The following is an 18830-nucleotide window of genomic DNA, read 5'->3' as shown; positions in this document are numbered from 1 at the left end:
CTTTCAATCCATTTCTAACAAGGCTGCAGGAACAAGGAAACAAATAACATTTGCAACAAGTAACCTTTTATATTTACCTGCGGGAGGAATTGGAAGAACTGCAGTGAAGTGTTACATGGTAGAAAAGTATCACTGAAACTGAAAAAAAGAACCCATAAAAGACAGCGCTGAGACCAGCCTTGTAATATAGTGCAGAAACCTGAGCAACATTAAGAGGGGAACATACTAATGAGATGCAGAGGCCGAGATGAATATGTGGAGGAATGAGGAAGGGCAAAATCAGAAACCAGCACTTAAGGGGGTCAGTGATTGTGGGAGCATTAAATTAAGTAGTCGAGGAGGAGGGCGAGGGAGAGAGTGGGAGAGAGGGCACGCACGTGAGGGAGGGCGCGAGCTGGGGAGAAAGAGAGGCCGCGAGAGGAAATGTGGTGGTGTGAGTAATGGAGGTGGGAATACCAGGATAAAGGAGAAGAGCAAGGCTAATACAAATGGAAGAATGTGGTGGCGGGAGACTTAAATACAGCGGAATTGGAAGAGGAATGAGAAACTGACAGGAGGAGAGGGAGAAGGGTGATCAATAGCATTGTGGTGACCCCAAATAGAAGGGCAGAAGCCAAAAGAGCCACCTTATATTCACCTGCTAGTCAGTCACCAGGTAATTGCATCATCATGAATATTCAGCTAATTCATCATTTAGAACAACCATGTTTGCTAAACCATGTTTAGCGGAAAGTTGGAGTTGGTTGGTTTTCCGCCAACTCCAGCATGATGCCACCACCAAACACATCTTCCCTTCACCCCCCCTGGCGGCATTCCGTAGGGATTGTTCCCTCCGGGACACCCTGGTCCACTCCTCCATCACCCCCTACTCCTCAACCCCCACCTATGGCACCTCCCCATGCCCACGCAGAAGATGCAACACCTGCCCCTTCACTTCCTCTCTCCTCACCGTCCAAGGGCCCAAACACTCCTTTCAAGTGAAGCAGCATTTCACTTGCATTTCCCCTAACTTAGTCTACTGCATTCGTTGCTCCCAATGCGGTCTCCTCTACATTGGAGAGACCAAACGCAAACTGGGCGACCGCTTTGCAGAACACCTGCGGTCTGTCTGCAAGAAAGACCCAAACCTCCCTGTCGCTTGCCATTTTAACACTCCACCCTGCTCTCTTGCCCACATGTCTGTCCTTGGCTTGCTGCATTGTTCCAGTGAAGCCCAACGCAAACTGGAGGAACAGCACCTCATCTTCCAACTAGGCACTTTACAGCCTTCCGGGCTGAATATTGAATTCAACAACTTTAGATTTTAAATTCCCTCCCCCCATCCCCACCCCGTTTCTTCCCCCTCCCTTTTGTTTTTTTCAATAATTTATATAGATTTTTCTTTTCCCACCTATTTCCATTATTTTTAAATCTACAACTAATACGTTGTCAGTCTTTCCACCCCACCCCCACTAGAGCTGTACCTTGAGTATCCTGCCATCCATTCTTAATTAGCACTTTTCTTAGATAATATCACCATCTTCAACACCTCTTTGATCCTTTTGTCTGTGACATCTTTTGATTATCTGCTCCTATCACTGCTTGCTTGTCCCTACAACCACCCCACCCTCAACTTCTCTCCCCCCACCTTAAACCAGCTTATATTTCACCCCTCTCCTAACTACACTCAGTTCTGTTGAAGGGTCATGTGGACTCGAAACGTCAACTCTTTTCTTCTCCACCGATGCTGCCAGACCTGCTGAGTTTTTCCAGGTAATTCTGTTTTTGTTTTCCAGCATCCGCAGTAGTTTTTTGTTTTTATGTTTGCTACCCTACCAGTTTCACCAACCAACAGTTTAATTAAACTAGGCTTCAGATACCTCTGATATTAGCATGATCTATTTTCAAGTGTATGGCAGGGCACTAAGGCAGCAACAGAGATGAAGAAATACTTTGTAATCCTATCTAACTCATCTCCGCAATGCTGGAAGCACACTGTGTCAATTGCTTAGCAATAAATTAATGATGGGGCTCAAAGTATGAGGAAACTAAGCTGCCACTATAAAGTAAGTTATAGCTTTGAAAGTATTTAATCACCAGTGTGAGGTTGTCGTCTTGGCAACATAAGCAGCCCCCAGCAGCATCATCTCTAAAACATTTGCATAATGTCACACTAGCAATTCAACACCTACAGCACTCACTACAGGAACAGAAACAGGAAATTTCAGGCAAGCAAATCTGCATCTGCATCAGCTCTGAGGAAGAGTCGTACGGACGCGAAATGTTAGCTCTGTTTCTCTCTCCACAGGCGCTGCTGAGTTTTTCCAGCATTTTGTGTTTTTATTTCAGATTCCCAGCATCCGCAGTATCTTGCTTTCATCTGCATGAAGAAAGCCCGGGTATAATTTTGAGATGGCATGTCTTCCTCAGCAGACCATCCCCACCGGTTGTGTCAATCCTATCCCTCGGTGAGAGGCAGTGCAGTTTTGCAGATTTCACTCATCCGATCCGCGACAGAGAGGATATCAGAGAGATGGGGAACCGTGAGAGCAGCCACTAATGGAACCATAAAGGTTTACTGGACAGAAGGAGGCCACTCAGCCCATTGCGCCTGGCCAGCTCCCTGCTCCAGCAATTGAAAACTAATTCCACCATCCCATCCTGCAAGCTGGAAAATCAGGCAACTATTTAACATGGAGTCTGGTTTATTATTGGGAATTAACATGACAAAATAGCTCTCTCAAGTAAGAATGGCCAGAGGTCAGCTGGTAGAGTTAAGCAAGACCATTGGTGCCTTCCACGTCTAGGGTGGATCTGGTTTCTCTCATCAGTAAAACTGGAACAAAAACAGGGCTTGCCAGACATGAGGTGAAGTTACCTCCGACAAGGTAAAATATCCCAAAGTACATAACCACGAACCATAACTAGACAATATGACACCAAGTCACACAGGGTGATATCAGTACAGGTGACCATAAAGGTTGACCAAAGAGGTAGGTTTAAGGAGTGCCTTAGAGGAAAGAGACAGGAGTGTTTACAGAGGGCATTTCAGAGTTCATGCCCTTAGCAGCTTGGCCTGACAATGTAAAGGCAAAGGCTCCATCACTCAGCATTGCTCTGATGAAGGGTCACACCTAAAACTTATCTCCTTAGACACTATTGAGCTGGTTGAATATTTCCACCATTTGCAACGCATTTCCCTTTATCTATTAATTTAATCTACTGTAAGTTATATTCAGAAAATTCTATGCTGGGTGGGTCTTAATCTTAAAGAGCATCATTAGGATGGCTCTCTCAGATTGAGTTTAGAGTTATATAATTAAAAACAAAATCGCACCACAGGAGGCCATTCAGCCCATTGTGTCTGTACTAGCTCTTTGAAAGCTGCCCAATTACTCCCATTCCCCCCTGCTCTTTCTCCACAATCCTGCAAATAACCCCCACAATCTGTCCCCATGTATCTACTTAGGTATGAATGTGCAGGCAGTTGCTGCATCTTCATTCACAGAACCAGACTAAGAAATCATCACGCTGTGTACCAAACAGTGATTTGGTATATCGAGGGTTACAGCATCGTACCAACACACAGTAGACGCCACAGCCCTGAAAATAATCTCAACTCTATTGAGGTGGGGACACATGACCAGGGGCAGGGGTGGGGGGAGTGGTGGTGAAGAGAGGAAAAGGATAGAACACCCACTCCACAATATAAACAGTTTAACGTACAATGTAATCATAGCTTCTGGGTTCTGCTTGAAAAATTAAGGAAAAACAACCAACCGTAACAGGAAATTGTTAATTTAATAGTGCAAACTTAAAACAAATCAAACAGAGCACACATTTCAGAAATAAAGGCAAAATACTGCGGATGCTGGAAATCTGAAACAAAAACAAAAAGTGCTGGAAAAACTCAGCAGGTCTGACAGCGTCTGTGAAGAGAAAGACAGAGTTAACGTTTCGAGCCCGTATGAAGTTAACTCTGTCTTTCTCTCCACAGATGCTGTCAGACCTGCTGAGTTTTTCCAGCACTTTCTGTTACACATTTCAGAAAACCTGCCTTCCATACTCATCCCAAACCAGAGACAATCCCGAACACCAATCTCTCCCCCAACCTACCCACCCCAAAGCCGTTCAACTTCTTTCCCCTGCTATACTGCTAACTACCATTAGTGCAACCATTTTAAGGAACATCACCTCTAACTGCACGCCCAACTAAGACAGAAGACAACTTAGCAATATATGGTGGCTTGAGGAAGCCCAAACTTTTACATCAAAGGGCTTTGAAAACTTGAGAAAACGGCACAAAGTTTGTCACATCTCAAGACAGGAAAGGTGGCAACAGAAGGGCAATTAGGAATGGGCAATAAATGCTGGTCTAGCCAGCAACACCCCCATCCCGCGAACGAATGAGAAAAAAAAGGCCAAGAGTTATAAAGTGCTGAGGTAGTCCTTCACTCTCACTAAGTGTCTCTAGTAGCTGTTTGTAACTGTCTGCAAACGTAGCAGAAATATGTAGTCAAAATCTGAAAAAGTTGCAACATTTTCTGTTATACAGTAACTGGGGGTTTCCTCTTAAAGTTTACATATACATGAACTAGTAATGGCACATTAATACTATATCAGCTCCCTCTTAAATTAAGATTCGATAGGTCAGCCGCCAGATAAATGAATGACAAAACAGACTCAAGGGGCTGAATGGCCTATCCCTGCTCCTACTATTAAGCAAATGTCAGCTTAGCTCAGTGTTAGTCTCAGTCAAGAGGAATCATATGTTCAGTCAAGGCTACTCCAAGGCTTTGTCAAACAACAAACGCTGGACTGAGGGAGTGCTGCTTTGCCAGAGGTGATGTGTTTCAGCCGTGATATTAAAACGCCCATTGGTTTAGGTGGGTTCGATGAGACTCCATAGCTATACTCTCTAAGAACAAACAATGAGCTCTTCCAGTGTCCTGGCCAACAATGAACCTTCAGCGAACGCCATCAAATCACATGAACCTATCACTTAGTTCATTTGCTGTTTGTGGGACTTTTTTGTGTGCAAATTGGTTGTCAGGTTTGGCAGCATTACACAGTGGCTGTAGTGCAAAAGTGATTCATTGGTGAGGCCACTTCAGGATGTGAAAGATGCTATAGAGATGAAAGCTTGTTTTTTTTTTTCCCCCAACCAGAAACAACCAGACTTACCTAAGTAGGGAAAAGTAATCAAATATCTTGAAAAAGGTTCAAAAATCTTAATCCCAAGAACAGTGCCTTCTCGAATCTCCAAGCAATGAGGCATGCAGATTTAAAAGTTATCGGAACAAGGCAAGTTGCACCTCCTATTCTGAAGCAGCTGGCAGAGAATAGGATAATATCAAATGATGGCCAAGCAAAAATATTCTTCATAAACCAGTGGGATGACTAAGCAGCAAACTGCAAGCTTGTACCACACCATAAGGATTAGGAACTTCAACAGGTCTGCAGTGCTGATAAGAGTTAAACACAGCCAAAACTTTGCACCTTCACAAGAGGTGATGATACCTGCTCATCCCTGAATGACGTATAACTTCTTAAGTACCATGGAAAGTTTTTTTTTCTCCAAAATTCCTTCTCGGAATGTGGGCATTGCTGGCTAGGCCAACGTTTATTGCCCATCCCTAATTACCCTTCAGATGGTGGTGGTGAGCTGCCTTCTTGAACCATTGCAATTGATGTGGTGTAGGTGCACCCCAGTGCAGCGGAGGGAGTTCAGGATTCTGACCTAACGGTGATGAAGGAACAGCGATATAATTCCAAGTCAGGATGGTAAGTGACTTGGAGGGGAACTTGCAGGCTGTGGTTTTCCCATGTGTCTGCTGCCTTTGCCCTTCTAGACGGTAGAGGTTGTAGGTTTGGAAAGTGCTCTAAAAGGAATCTTTTTCACAGAGTTTATGCTGGAGAAAAGAAATGGTACAAGTGCACCTACCATGTCGCTGCTCAGGCCTAGTCAAAGGGCACTATGACATATCAAGTATGGGTATGGCGAGGGTAGAGAGATAGTGGTTAAACGTTTTTGATTGTGGGAGAGTATATGCACCACTTATGTGAAGTGAGACATGCACTGAAAAAAAATTAATGTAGAAAAAAAACTACCTTAAGTTTTGACAATGCAAACTATTAACATTATACAAATTGTTTTAATTGTGTATGTGTCTCAGAGCAGCACTGTGAGGTGGGGTTAATGGTCCAGTGAAATTCTACCCTATTGAGCAAGGAAGGAATTAATTAGATAAAATGAATTATTCCCGTGTTTGATATGGGGAAATAAATATGATATTGACAAGAAAAGGTTCCACTGATATTTAGAAATGTACGAATGTGCTGTATGATTCTATGAAGCTTTGGATAAGGATTGCTTAGCCCTGTTGTCTTTTTGGTTGATAAACGAACAAGATTTGTTATTAGCAACAAGAGATGTATACAAATTAATGGGAATGCTAACTCAACCTTTCAATATACCCATCAAGGCTACACAGTAAGCAACACAGCTCAAAGGCAAAAAGGTTAGATATTCCTTCCAAGATTTTTAAAAACATATAAAGATGCAACATTGTTATTTTGCTCTTTACTTCAAATACACAATTTAACCATGTGACAGCTTACAACAATATAACGTTTGCCTGTTACCAGTTTTCATTTTTTTGAAAATTAAGAAAAATTAAATCAGTTTACAATACAAAGCCAAAGAGCTACAAAATAGAATACTAACTGAGCAAGAGTTTAACTCACCTATTATAAATTAGCAGTATTCCCTTTTAAATCTAGGTCAGTGTTAAGTTCAAGAAATCGGAAAAGGAAAAGTTCCAAAAAGGTGGAAGGAGGCTCGAGCAGGACAGACAACGGCATAGACGACCTCTTGGGTTGAATAGCCTGTTTCCGAGCTGTAAAATTCAATGCAGCTGCGCATTAATATTGTCACAGTGAACCGTTCAGATCTAGTAGTACTAGGCAGAGTTTAGTTTGAAGATAAGTAGCTTGTGCCTATTGAACAGGCACTGAGTTGATTTATAGTGAAAGGCCAAGCGCCAAAGATACCAAACATCAGCTTATCCAACAAAAAGAATAAAAGGTCTAATGTGCCAGGGATAGATGTGCTAAGGAACAGGCTAATTAAGCAGAGCGTGAGCATTTCATTATACAGCCACTGAGCCCATTCACCTGCTAAGGCTAACTGATTGTATATCACCCCTTGACACAGCCTCCTCAGCTCTGCTCTTTGGATACTGTTGCAGGCATCTCTATCAAATGTCTGATAAAGCAGTTTTATGTATTTGTTTTAACGTTAACTGTTTTCATTCCATTCTCATCCTCCCCTTCCAGACAAAATCCACAAAAATAGTGCAGATTTAGAGGCAGTCAAAATCATGAAGGGCAAAAGTAAATAAATGTTTATAGTAGCTGTAGGGCTGGTAACCAAAGGGCACAGATAAGATAATTGGCAAAAGAGCCAGAGAGAAGGTGGAGAATTTTTTTTAAAAAAAAACCACAATGAGTTGTTGTAATTTGGAATGTGCTGCCTGAAAGGGGAGAGGAAGCAGATTCAACAATAACTTTCAGAGAGTTGAATAAGTATGCAAATAGGATAAACGTGCAGAACCTTGAGTCAAGGCCAGGGGGAGTATGACTAAATAGACAGCTCTTTCAAAGAGCCAGCACAGGATAAAAGGCTTCCTTCAGCACCGTATAACGTTCAATGGTTCTGTTTGCTCCAGTGAAGCTTCGACTTAGCTGCTCTGACACAGTGATGCAAATTTCCTATATCCTATCACTAAAAAACATGGAGGTCATAAAAATTTTTCAAAACACACAGGAGGAAAACGTTTTCTATAAAGCATTGCTCTGATCAGACAATTCAGATGCAGATAAGCGCTTTAAGCAGATGAACTCTGAGGAGTAAAGAAGAACTGAATTACCAGGTCCTTTTCACTGGATTAAGTCACACGGTAAGCCGTTGTTCCTTTCAAACAAGGAAAGTGCATGGAGCAGATACTGTGCAGAATTTCATTACAAATTATAGCCTTACATTAACAAAAGGAGGCTGTGCTATCATTGACCCACTGACGAGCTCTCTTTTGTGGGGTTAGCTACGTTGCTCCAACCCTTCAACATAATAAATATCCTTTCCCCTGGATATTGCAAAGGCAACAGCATATATCATACAGTACAGTGTTATAAACAAGATTCTTTAGTGTGCATTTGGTACCTAATAAATGTAGGGGATTTTAGAAAAAGTAATGCTCTCCATTCATGTCAACAGAAATAGACCACCACCATAGCTTTATACACCTTATATCCCCACTCCAGTGACTTGAGTGTAAAATGCAGGCCAACATTCCATGCAGCACTGAGAGTGCACAGCACTGTCAGAACTGTCTTTCAGATGAGACGTTAAACCAAGGCCTCATTGCCAAAGGTCCTGTGTCACTAATTTGAAGAGCAGGGGCAATTCTCCCCCGTGCCCTAGTCAATATTTATCACTCACCAACATCACTAAAACAGGGGACGTGGTCATCACATTGCTGTTTGTGGCAGCTTCCACACTCAAGTTGGCTGCCATGTTCTCTACATCACAACAGTAACTACATTTAAAAAAAAAAGACTACTACTTAATTGGCTGTAAAGTGCTTTGGGACTTCCTGAGGTTGTGAAAGGTGCCATGGAAATCCAAATCTTGCGTTTCAGAACCCTTCACCAAGGTATAATCAAGGCTGGAGACTCGCAATTGTTAGGATTGTGTTGTTGGGTGCTTATTTTCAGTTTGAACATTTCACACAGCCACCATTACCTTTCACCAAAATCCTCGTAACAGCATCTTTAAATGGTAATTAAATTAAATTCGAGGATGGAAAGTGCGCAAAGTGATCACAAGTACTTAACAGTTTGATACAATCGCATGACTTGAGTCTACTATTTAAACCAGTGTTGGGCAGTTTAAACGGTGTTAGCCCATGTGCTGGACACATAATTGTCTTGTTAACAAGAGAAGAGAGGAACTTCATGTAACTTGCGTTTATACGCTGCAAGCGAAGCATTTTGAGATGCTTGGCAGGCATGATAAGCCATTATATAAATGCAAGTCTCTTATTCTTTAAAAAAGTATATTCTCTCCTATGAGCACAGCTTCCTAATTCTCTGCCTCAACAGGTAGTGATGTTTGGTATCCGAAACTAGAACATCAGTACAAACAAAAAAAAACTAATAGAATACACCAGTTAAGACCATATTTTAAAGTGTTCTAGTGGTGTGGAGGATCCCTAGTTTATTGCCATACTGAGGCGTGCAACTAATTTTTTTGAAAACTGCAGCCTACAAAACATACACTGAATTCACATCTTTAAAAAGGATTTTTTTCTCCCCAACCCACCCCAAAAACTTATAATTCCCATAAACGCATCTGCAAAAATATATTAAAAATAACTTCTTTGTATAGTCCCATCACAGGAAAACTCTTTCAAAATTCTGGCATCCATGTGTATACAGACACCATCAGCACACCACAATATGGCACCCAAAAGGTACTCAAGTATTTGCCTACAAAAAAAGAGTCTAAAAACAAGCAATTATTGGTCAGTCCAACTGTACAAAATCATCCAGAAATATTCTTGTAAAAAGTAACCCAGCACCCAGTGTCCTAAAATTAGCATATCTTCTATATATTTTTTTCTTAAAAATGACCCTTCTAGTGAGCTTGTACAGTCTTAGTGATGGTGTCCAGTGATTATCGTCCAGCCTTCGCATCTCCAATGGCACCCCAGACATCGAAGACAAACTCATCAGGGAACGCAAAATCACCGAGTTCCTCATCGAGTGCCTGTGCAAACTCATCTGGATTCTTCTTGTTTTTGCCAAGGTCCACCATGGTAGCAGCTGTGAGAAACAGAAGCAGAGAGAAAGAGTTAAGACAGCCAGAGGCCCAGACACAAAAGACCCTTGCCATGTTGCCAATTTCTCTCTACTGTCCGGGAGGCTAGTTTGTAGGTTCCTACACAAACAAATGGGAAAGGGCGGCTTGAATTGAGTCCAGACAGCTTGAAATTATATTGCACCGTTACCATAGTAAACGCTCCCAGGAGCGTTATCAAGCAAAAGTTGGCACCGAGCCACAAAAGGATTTTGCGATTGCAATGTGACAAAAATGGCAACGCTCACCATCATTACTCCACTGAAACAGACAGCAACTTCTGGAGCCCACATATGCATCAATTTCTATTTATGCAGTGCCTTTAATGTAATAAATTGTCCCAAGGTGCTTCACGGGAGCATAATAAAACAATGTACGACACTGAGCCACACAAGGAGATATTGGGAGAGATGGCCAAAAACTTGGTCAAAGAGGTTGGTTTTAAAGAACATCTTGAAAGAAAGCAAGCAAGATAGAGAGGCTGAGGTTTAGGGATGGTATTCCAGAGCTTGGGACCTAGGCAATTGAAGGCAACCAGTGGGACAGTGAATAAAATCGGGAAAGCGCCTATCGAGACCACCTTAAAGGAGGAGAGATGGGCAGAGAGGGTTAGGGAGGGACCCTGGCAGTTTAAGTCACAGCTGTCAATGGCAATGAAAATAGGAGATTTGCACGAAGCCAGAAGTTAAGGAGTGCAATGAGGGTTGTAGGACTGAGGGTCGGGGGGGGGGGGGGGGGGGGGGGGGGGGGGGAGAGAAAAGAGGAGGTTACACAGATAGGGAGGGGTGAGGCCATGGGTTGGGAAACATGGAGGAAAATTTTAAAATCAAGTTGTTGCTAGACTGGGAGCCAACACAGGTCAGCAGGCGTGTGGAGCAAGGTGGGGGAATGTAACAGTTATTAAGAAACACCGCCATGCACTGACTGCACTAACATGCTCAGCTTCTGGGTTAGGTAAAACCAAAGGGAGGAATAAAATACAAGTCTTCAATGGGAGTCGATCTTGCTGATTACATATTACCGTTAAATGGAGGAGGAAGAGGAAGTGAGATAGATGTATGCCAGTAACGATAAAATCATATCTTGTTTTGTGAGCCTTCCTAGAAACAGTATCCCCAGGGCTCTTCTGGAAGGTTTTGTAGCCAAAAAAACAATATCTCCCATTCCGAGGATGACAGATATTTTAAAAACCATTCAACACTCCTTCCCATTGCCAAAAATAGTCTTTGCCTTCAAAATACTGGGTCAGAGTTAGAGAAGTTTTAGCAGGAGCCTTTGCTAACCGATTGAGTGGAACAATCGAGTTTGGGGAAGGGGTGCTTTTAGTTAACATCACTCAGAAAATGCAGAGCTTTTCTGGCATCGGGTTTGTGATACTATCAAGTCAACTTCATTGCTTCTCTGAAAGTTAATGACTCCCTCAGCCTAAAGATAGTGAGTCCACATATTTCCTCATTGTAAAAGCATAATTTTAACACCAAATCATTTATCTTCAATGGCCATTTGACTTTCTGCCTTGTACTGCATCGCTTCTTTCCTCTTCATCACAAAAGGCAAATAGGAACTGCCCCTTGAGCATTGTTGGATGCCACCCTGTAATCAGCTGCTAAGATATGCAAATATGCATTCAAACAAAGACTTGTGCTCATTTTCTATGTTTCTGGCCAAATCCTTCACCTCGTACAGCCAGGATATCTATTCCAGATACTGTTCAATGACCTGCCTGAAAGATATACGTTTAGGGAAGCTCGAGGACAGGATTAGGCTCCAGCTTCTCAGGCTTTCCCATCAGCCTGGTTGCACTGCCTTGCCAACACTCACTCAATGGCCTTGAGTACAAGAAACATCAGTAATGATGAGTTTGAGAGGACGCGTACACCCACAAAACCTGTACCCGGAGAGCAGCACCTTTTGAGAAGCAGCAGGGAGAGAGAGAGGGGGAGTACAAGTTATATATCTAGTCCCATGTAAGCACACTTAAAAACTCAAGAGCTTTCTTTTCAAAGCCCCAAATCAAAACTGGTGTCCATTTGTGACACAATAAGAGAGTCAATGCCGGAAGCAGACCACAAACTTGGCTTGGAATTTATTGGGGAGCCAGCCAGTTTCCAAGGAGCCTAGAAGGAAGCTAACCAAATTTTAAAATTTTCTCATGAGTTAATCTCATCTGTGGGTTTGCTGGATCCATAAATGGAAAATCTTTTATGAGCTTTTATGAATGCTGATAAATGATAGTGACAAGGAGCAAGGGGTCCTGATTGATTTTGCAATCCTGCTATCAGATTGGCTCAGCTGGGAACACTCTTGCCCGAGTCAAAAAGCTGAATGCCCAAAGTACTGCTTCAGAGCAGGAGCACATAATCTACCGTAACGCTCCGTAGAAGTGGCGTCCTCGGGATGAGACGTTGCATTTCCACGTTCCTCTGGTTCAGTTAAGCCTTAAAGATCCCATAGCACGATTAAACGGTGAACTGGGAGCTTCCCCACTACCCCGCCCATGTCTTGGCCAACATTGCCCTTAGAACAATCGGGAAGTAGTGCTGGGTTTTTTTTGGGAGCTTGCTATGCACAGATTGGCTGCTGTCCAACAGCCACTACACTTCAAAGTAATTCTCTGTATGGGGTGTTTTGGGATGCTAAGATGCCATGTTAATTCAACATTTCAGTAAAAAGATTCCAAAACGAATAGGTTTGAAAAACCAAGCTGTTTCCCACCCCCCCACCCCAACCCCGCACAAGCACAAGAGATGTTGAAACTGCATTAAAAGTAGCAACTCTATCCTTCAAGCCTTAGTGATGAAAAAATGCTTATCCCACTCCAAAAAAAAAACATAATTTTTTAGGAATTTAGGAAAGTTTAATTTTAAACTAAAAACTAATTAAGTGAACTGCTATTCCTGCAGCACTATTTTTAAGAATACTGGTAAATATTTTAATGCAGATGAATGAGGATTATAACAATCTGGTGTAGATAAGAGGGGCAGCAGGGGATAGATAGAATTCTACTGCAATAATCATGAAAGAAGATGAATCTCTTGTGGCATCTGTCAAGCAACTTACAGATAGGATCTCTAACTCAAATTCTTTTCTCTGTACATTCTTAAAGAGTAAGGGAGCTTTTATTAATAAACCACTGAATATCTTATCTTTGCCATCTCTCACCACCTTCGAATCCTTTGGTTTCAAAACAATGAGTTTGCAAAGTTACTGAATATGCTGCCTTTGACAGGGAGCAGAATAACCATCAGCTCAAATGAACTGACACCGCCACAGATTTCAGTCCATCTTACACATCTGGCAGTTTGCATTCGCCTGCAATGGATTCAATAGCAGTATCCTTGGGATAGATTAAGGAAACCTCAGTTCCAGCTAAGGTTTAGTTCACAATGGAACGTCCCTATAGCAAGCGGCTGAATATACAAACATCGGACTTAGGAGGAGCAGGCCATTTGGCCCTTTGAGCCTGCTCCGCCATTCAACAAGATCATGGCTAATCCAGTTATGGCCTCAACTCCACTTTCCTGTCTGGCCCCCTCGACTCCCTTGTCTATCAAAAATCTGTCTAATGCAGCCTTGAATATATTCAATGACCCAGCCTCTGCTGCTCTCTGGGGAAGAGAATACCATAGACTAACGGCCCTCAGAAAAAATTTCTCCTCATCTCCGTCTCAAAAAGGAGGCCTCTTATTTTTAAATGTGTCCCTCACAAGAGGAAAAGTCTTGCCCGGTATCCACCCTGTCAAGTTCCCTCCGGATCTTGTATGTTTCAATAAGGTCACCTCTCATTTTTCTAAACTCCAATTCACACCTACAACACACATTTAATGTAGTGAAACATCTCCTGGCACATATCCTGAAACACATCCTGGGTGAGGCGTGCGGCCAGATTAGGAGTTTAGGATGAGAGCGGCAGAATGTGATGACTGAAAGCGCTTCATAGATGGTGGAGCTGGAACAACGGATCAGTTGTAAGAGCAGAGGCTGGGGACACGAGGCTGAGGGAGGTTCGCTGAAATGAGGAATTTGTAGGAGGGCGAGGTCTATTATGTAGGCAAATTGGGAGGCGGGGAGGAAGACAGGAAAGCTCAGCTTTGAGGATGTAAATGTAGGAACGTGCTAAGCTTGCACTAGACTTGCTAGGCATTGGAGTATGCACGCTGCATGACGTAACGCAAAAAGGAACATGATAGAGGCTTCCATTGCAGTCTTCATCCAAGCCAACGCAACAACCCTCTTGGCAGCTTCCACAGCTTTCACCGAGACCCATTCTTGCTTCTATTTTAATTTAGAGCGTTGATAACTCTTTCAAAAAGCAATAAAATCAAGTTCTCAAAAATCAATTACAATTACATTTACATTTTTATTTATGTCCAACAATGTGAAAGGCAATAATTTTGACCTTATAAAAGCAACTCGCATTTATATAGCGCTTTTAACAAAGTAAAATGTCCCAAGGCACTTCACAGAAGCTTTGTCAGCTAAAATTTGGCACCAAGCCATATAAGGAGATATTAGGACAGGTGACCAAAAGAGGTCAAAGAGGTTAAGTTTTAAAGCGTGTATGAGGAGGAGGAGGAGGAGGAGGGGGGAGTGGTGGAGAGGTTTAGGGAGGAAATTCCAGAGTTTAAAGCCCAGGCAGCTGAAAGGACGGCTGTCAATCATAAGGCAATGAAAGTCAGGGTGCGCAAGAGGCCAAAATTTGGAGGAGTGCAGAGATTTCGGCTGGTTGTAGGGCTGAAGGAGGTTACTGAGGCAGTAAGGAGGCAAAGCCAGGGAGGGATTTGAAAACAAGGGTGGGAATTTCAAAATCAAGGCATTGTTTACAGGGATAGGCCTTCTGCTGTTCAGTTCCCTCACCATGTTCAATTACCATTTTGACAGTAAGTGCAGTCCTATTATTCCTTGTTGAACATAGTTTCGCCTGTCAATGCTGCCTTTATTACAATAACCTGAAATAGAAAGCTTAAAAAAATATTAATTTCCAGAACACAATGTGAAAGTCAGATTGGAAAAGACCAATTGCATTAAGTCCACGTCAGTACTGTTTCCAAGCTGTAAAGACAGATACAGGGGCAGGTTGTGCATGTATCTTTGCGGTTGATGAGTAATGTTAGAGAGCAACAAGGGAAAACCAAAGACACATGGCCAAAAGTAATTAACAGAGAGGCATGGTTTAATACTTAGATGTGCCAAGATGTTAAATATATGCAAGTATATTTTACTCACCCAGTTCAGTGTCTCTGATCCCCATGTAACTTTCCAGCAGGTCATCCACCTTCTCAATGGCCTTCTCCTCAAATGCTGATGGCTAGAATTAAACAGGGCATGAGGTTCAGAGCAAGTCATTAAACAAGAGTTAAGAAAAAAAAGATCAGAAAACAGAAAAGGCCTTATTAACTGGAAAACAGTGAGATGCATTTCCAACTCAGTGAATAAAAAAGCGACGTCACAGTTACTGGCCAACGCTGCAATCACTGGCCCAGTCAATACAACAAATTTACAAAGTAAATTCAACATCACCGAATTGCTCCTCACCCATTATTCTCCAGAAGGAAAGGAATAAGTGCAAGGAGTAACCATGATTCCATAGAACGTTTTGCGATAGTTCTGAGTTTTTAACCCCTCATCCGAAGTCATTTTCAGCCACCCGTCTTGTACTTCTGAAACACACGCCGATCACAAAAACCATCCCAAACCCAACATACGGCACAAGATAATGGTGGGTGAGGACGGCCACTCGGCCCGTCTTCATTCATCCAGTGCTGCACTGTGGGACGGCGAAAGACATTAAACTGCGGTTCTGTCCGCCCCGTGAACATTAAAAGACGTCGTGGCCTGATTCAAAGAGGAGCAGGGGAGTTCTCCCCGGTGTCCCGGCCGATGTTTATCACTCAAATTACAACACTAGTTTTCCAGTCACCTCCTTATTCGTGGGAACTTGCTGCGCACGAATTGGCTGCTGCGTTTCCTACATTACAACAGTGACGACCCTTCAAAAGCATCTAATTGGCTGTAAAGCGCTTTGAGACATCCTGAGGTTGTGAAAAAAATTGTATGAATGCAAGTTTTTTTTTTTCTTCTCTGTTCCCCTCATCTATTTTGCCCCCTCCCATCTTGCTCCAAAATTACAAGGGAGGAGAGATATAACCTGCCCATTGTTGAAATAAATGGTGTATTAATAAACTGTTAAAAACTCACAAGCAGCCACTTAACAGTTCCCATGTTCTATCTGAAGGAAGATCACGTTCAAAGCATTAATCCTTCCGAAGTTGATCGTCTGGCTGTATTATTTTAGCATTTGCGTTTCATTTGATGGAGCAGCTCAACAGGGACAGATTCAAGTTCAGCAACTGGGTGTTATCAGAGATCATTTTAGCAAAGAGGCCTCTAGGGCAGAGCTTCCCAAACTAAAAACCCTGCCCCCACCCCACCCCCGCCCCAGTTCCTTACTCTCACAGATCTCTCTCTCTCTCTCCCACCCCACCGCTGTTGCAGCACCCACTGAAGGGTCACGGCAATTTTGAACCCTTGAAGTGGGGGTCACATCTCTAGGGGTCGCAAGTGGAGATCCTTCCAGTATAATCAAGGGAATACAGACTGCATCCATGAGCCACACACGTTAAATTAAAAACTTTTTAAATAGAGGGAAAAACATTAAGTTAAGCTGCTTGAGGGAGAAGAGAGGAACATGGTGGAGTAGAGGGAGAAGAAGTAATTGGAGTGGGAGAAGGATTTTGTGTAGCATAAACACCAGCATAGACCAGTCAGGCCTCAGTGCTGTGTAGCATATGTCATTCTACATAATGTAGGGTTAAGCACACCCATTGTACTTACTATCAGGCATTAGTTTAATGTCAGTCAACCTGTCAATCAGAATCGATGCATGTACTTTCCTTTCAGGGCTGCCTGTCCTGTTCAGACAAAGGGAAACAATTTGTCCAGCACTGTTGACTCCTGCACAGGTTAGACTGTGCTGCATTGGCTGGTTACCTTTACAGAGCCCTTTGCATTGAAAAGGCTGAGACGGGCAGACCGGGCTGTCTAAATGCCCGGTCGGTGTCCTCCTTGGACTTGTGCTAGGTTGCAGCTTACAGAGCCAGCGGTTACTTTTCTCCGATCCCTCGAGAGCATGCCTGGACACTGAGGTCTCGGCTTTGTCATCGTATCGCCAAACTTCATTTTAATTGGCGTCGACAATCGGGGAAGATTAGGCCCTGACCCTGATGCACACATGGGGGATGGTCACATTGCAATAGCTATTCAACTGTGGAGGGCCCAACCTTAGCCTCACATCACAAGCATTTCCCAGTAGGGTGCATAAGAACAGGAGGGAGTTACTCAGCCCCACAAGCCTGTTCCACTATTCAATTAGACCATGGCTGATTTGTATCTTAACTCCATCTGGCCACCTTGGTTCCCAATTCCTTAATACCTTTGCCTAACAGAAATCTATCAACTTCAGTTTTGAAATTTTCATTTTAACACCAGCCTCATCAACTTTTATTGGGCCGGGGGGGGGGGGTTGGAGAGACAGAGTTCCAGATTTCCACTAACCTTTGTGTGAAGTGCTTCCTGACATCATCCCCGATTCATTTTGAAGTTCTGCCCCTTGGTCTAAGCCTGCCCCAGAATAATAACTGAGGTTAGCCCAATGCAACCCGGGCCAGCCTGGCTGTAAATTGTTTACTCCCGTTAATTGCTAAGCAATCGGGAATTTTAAAAGCTGAGCCTGGCACAAGCAGCGATTTGGCAACGCAGGGTATTGTCTAGTTCAGGTCTGCCAGCTCTGGACTTTAACTCCCCGCCTACTCCTACTGCACTTTGACCTTGGTTTTCCATGTCTGTTTCCTCTGCATAACTGTGGCCACAGACAGCTGAGCTCCAGCCGGACAATCTCTGCAGCAAATTGTCACTGAGGCAGCATCCAAACCAGCTTTCTCCACGTATACAAATAACTGGCTCAGGGGCAGCCTCATCCCAGTAGAGCAATCAATATCCTCGCTTCCACACAATTTATTATTTTCCACAGGAAAATATTTACTTGAAGCTACGACCGTCACAAGGGAGACGTGCGTGCTCCTATCCTTCACCCTTCCACCCTATTTATGGCTCCCCATCCCAAATATCCACCCAGAGGCAAAACTGCTCAGTTATCCTGCTACTCGCCTGATCGGTCTCAGCCTCGTTAGCCTGGACAAGGAGGGTCAATGCCAGTCAGAGCAGTCAGTTTGTAACCTCAACAGGAAATTGCTTCAAACCCACCCCGCTTCCACGTTCAATTTCATAAAAGGGCGCCCGCTGGGTCTGACATGGTGACGTGGTTGGATTAGCCAACTGGTCATCTCACAGTGATACAGGGAGGCAAAGGTGAGAAATATGGTGATTTATGTTACATGCTGAATAAAACCCCTATACCCTCCCCAGTGTAGAAGCTTTACTTTGTTAAAAGCACTGTATAAAAAGGCAAATGTCCCAAGGCGTATACAGAACAGAAGCAAACAGCCTACCTCTTCCTCCACAGTGGCCGTGCCTTTTGCCCGTAGCCGAAGTGTTCCTTTTCCGGTGCCCAGCTGCCCACCAGTTGCTGATTTTCCCCCTCTGGAGCGCTGACCTATCATGTCTGCAAGAGAAAACGTGAAAGCAGGTGAGTATCGTGCATCAGATTGAATGTAGATTGCCAACTAGGGATCCCACAGGGCAGGTCAGTGTCCACAAAGCCAAGACAGCTTCAGGCCAGAACACCTTCAAACTTCAGGGCTCAGTTCTCAAGGGTCATCAGAGAAGGGCAGCTGCAAAAAAAACTGGGAGCGATTTTTTTTTTGTAAAACTTCCTACACAGGATATGGGTGTTGCTGGCAGGGCCAACATTTACTGTCCATCGCCAACTGCTCCTGAAAAAGTGGTGCTGAGCCGCCTTCTTGAGCCGCTGCAG

General features: G+C 43.4%; 1 protein-coding gene across 1 annotated transcript in view; it reads right to left on the bottom strand.

Annotated features, from left to right (window-relative positions):
- Positions 1–6547: 6547 nt before the first annotated feature.
- The window catches only part of LOC144668896 (PDZ domain-containing protein GIPC1-like), a 28542-nt gene continuing 16259 nt past the window's right edge, over positions 6548–18830 (bottom strand). Inside the window, exons 4-6 of the mRNA XM_078531359.1 lie at positions 18406–18518; positions 15125–15206; positions 6548–9864 (exon numbers count right to left, since the gene is read on the bottom strand). Coding sequence (XP_078387485.1) covers positions 9716–9864; positions 15125–15206; positions 18406–18518 — 344 coding nt within the window. The 3' untranslated portion in view covers positions 6548–9715. The remainder of the gene's footprint in view (positions 9865–15124; positions 15207–18405; positions 18519–18830) is intronic.

The sequence above is a fragment of the Cetorhinus maximus genome, chromosome 28 (assembly GCF_964194155.1).
Source record: "Cetorhinus maximus chromosome 28, sCetMax3.hap1.1, whole genome shotgun sequence".
NCBI classification, from domain to species: Eukaryota; Metazoa; Chordata; class Chondrichthyes; order Lamniformes; family Cetorhinidae; genus Cetorhinus; species Cetorhinus maximus.
This window is presented reverse-complemented; position numbering and strand designations above follow the sequence as displayed.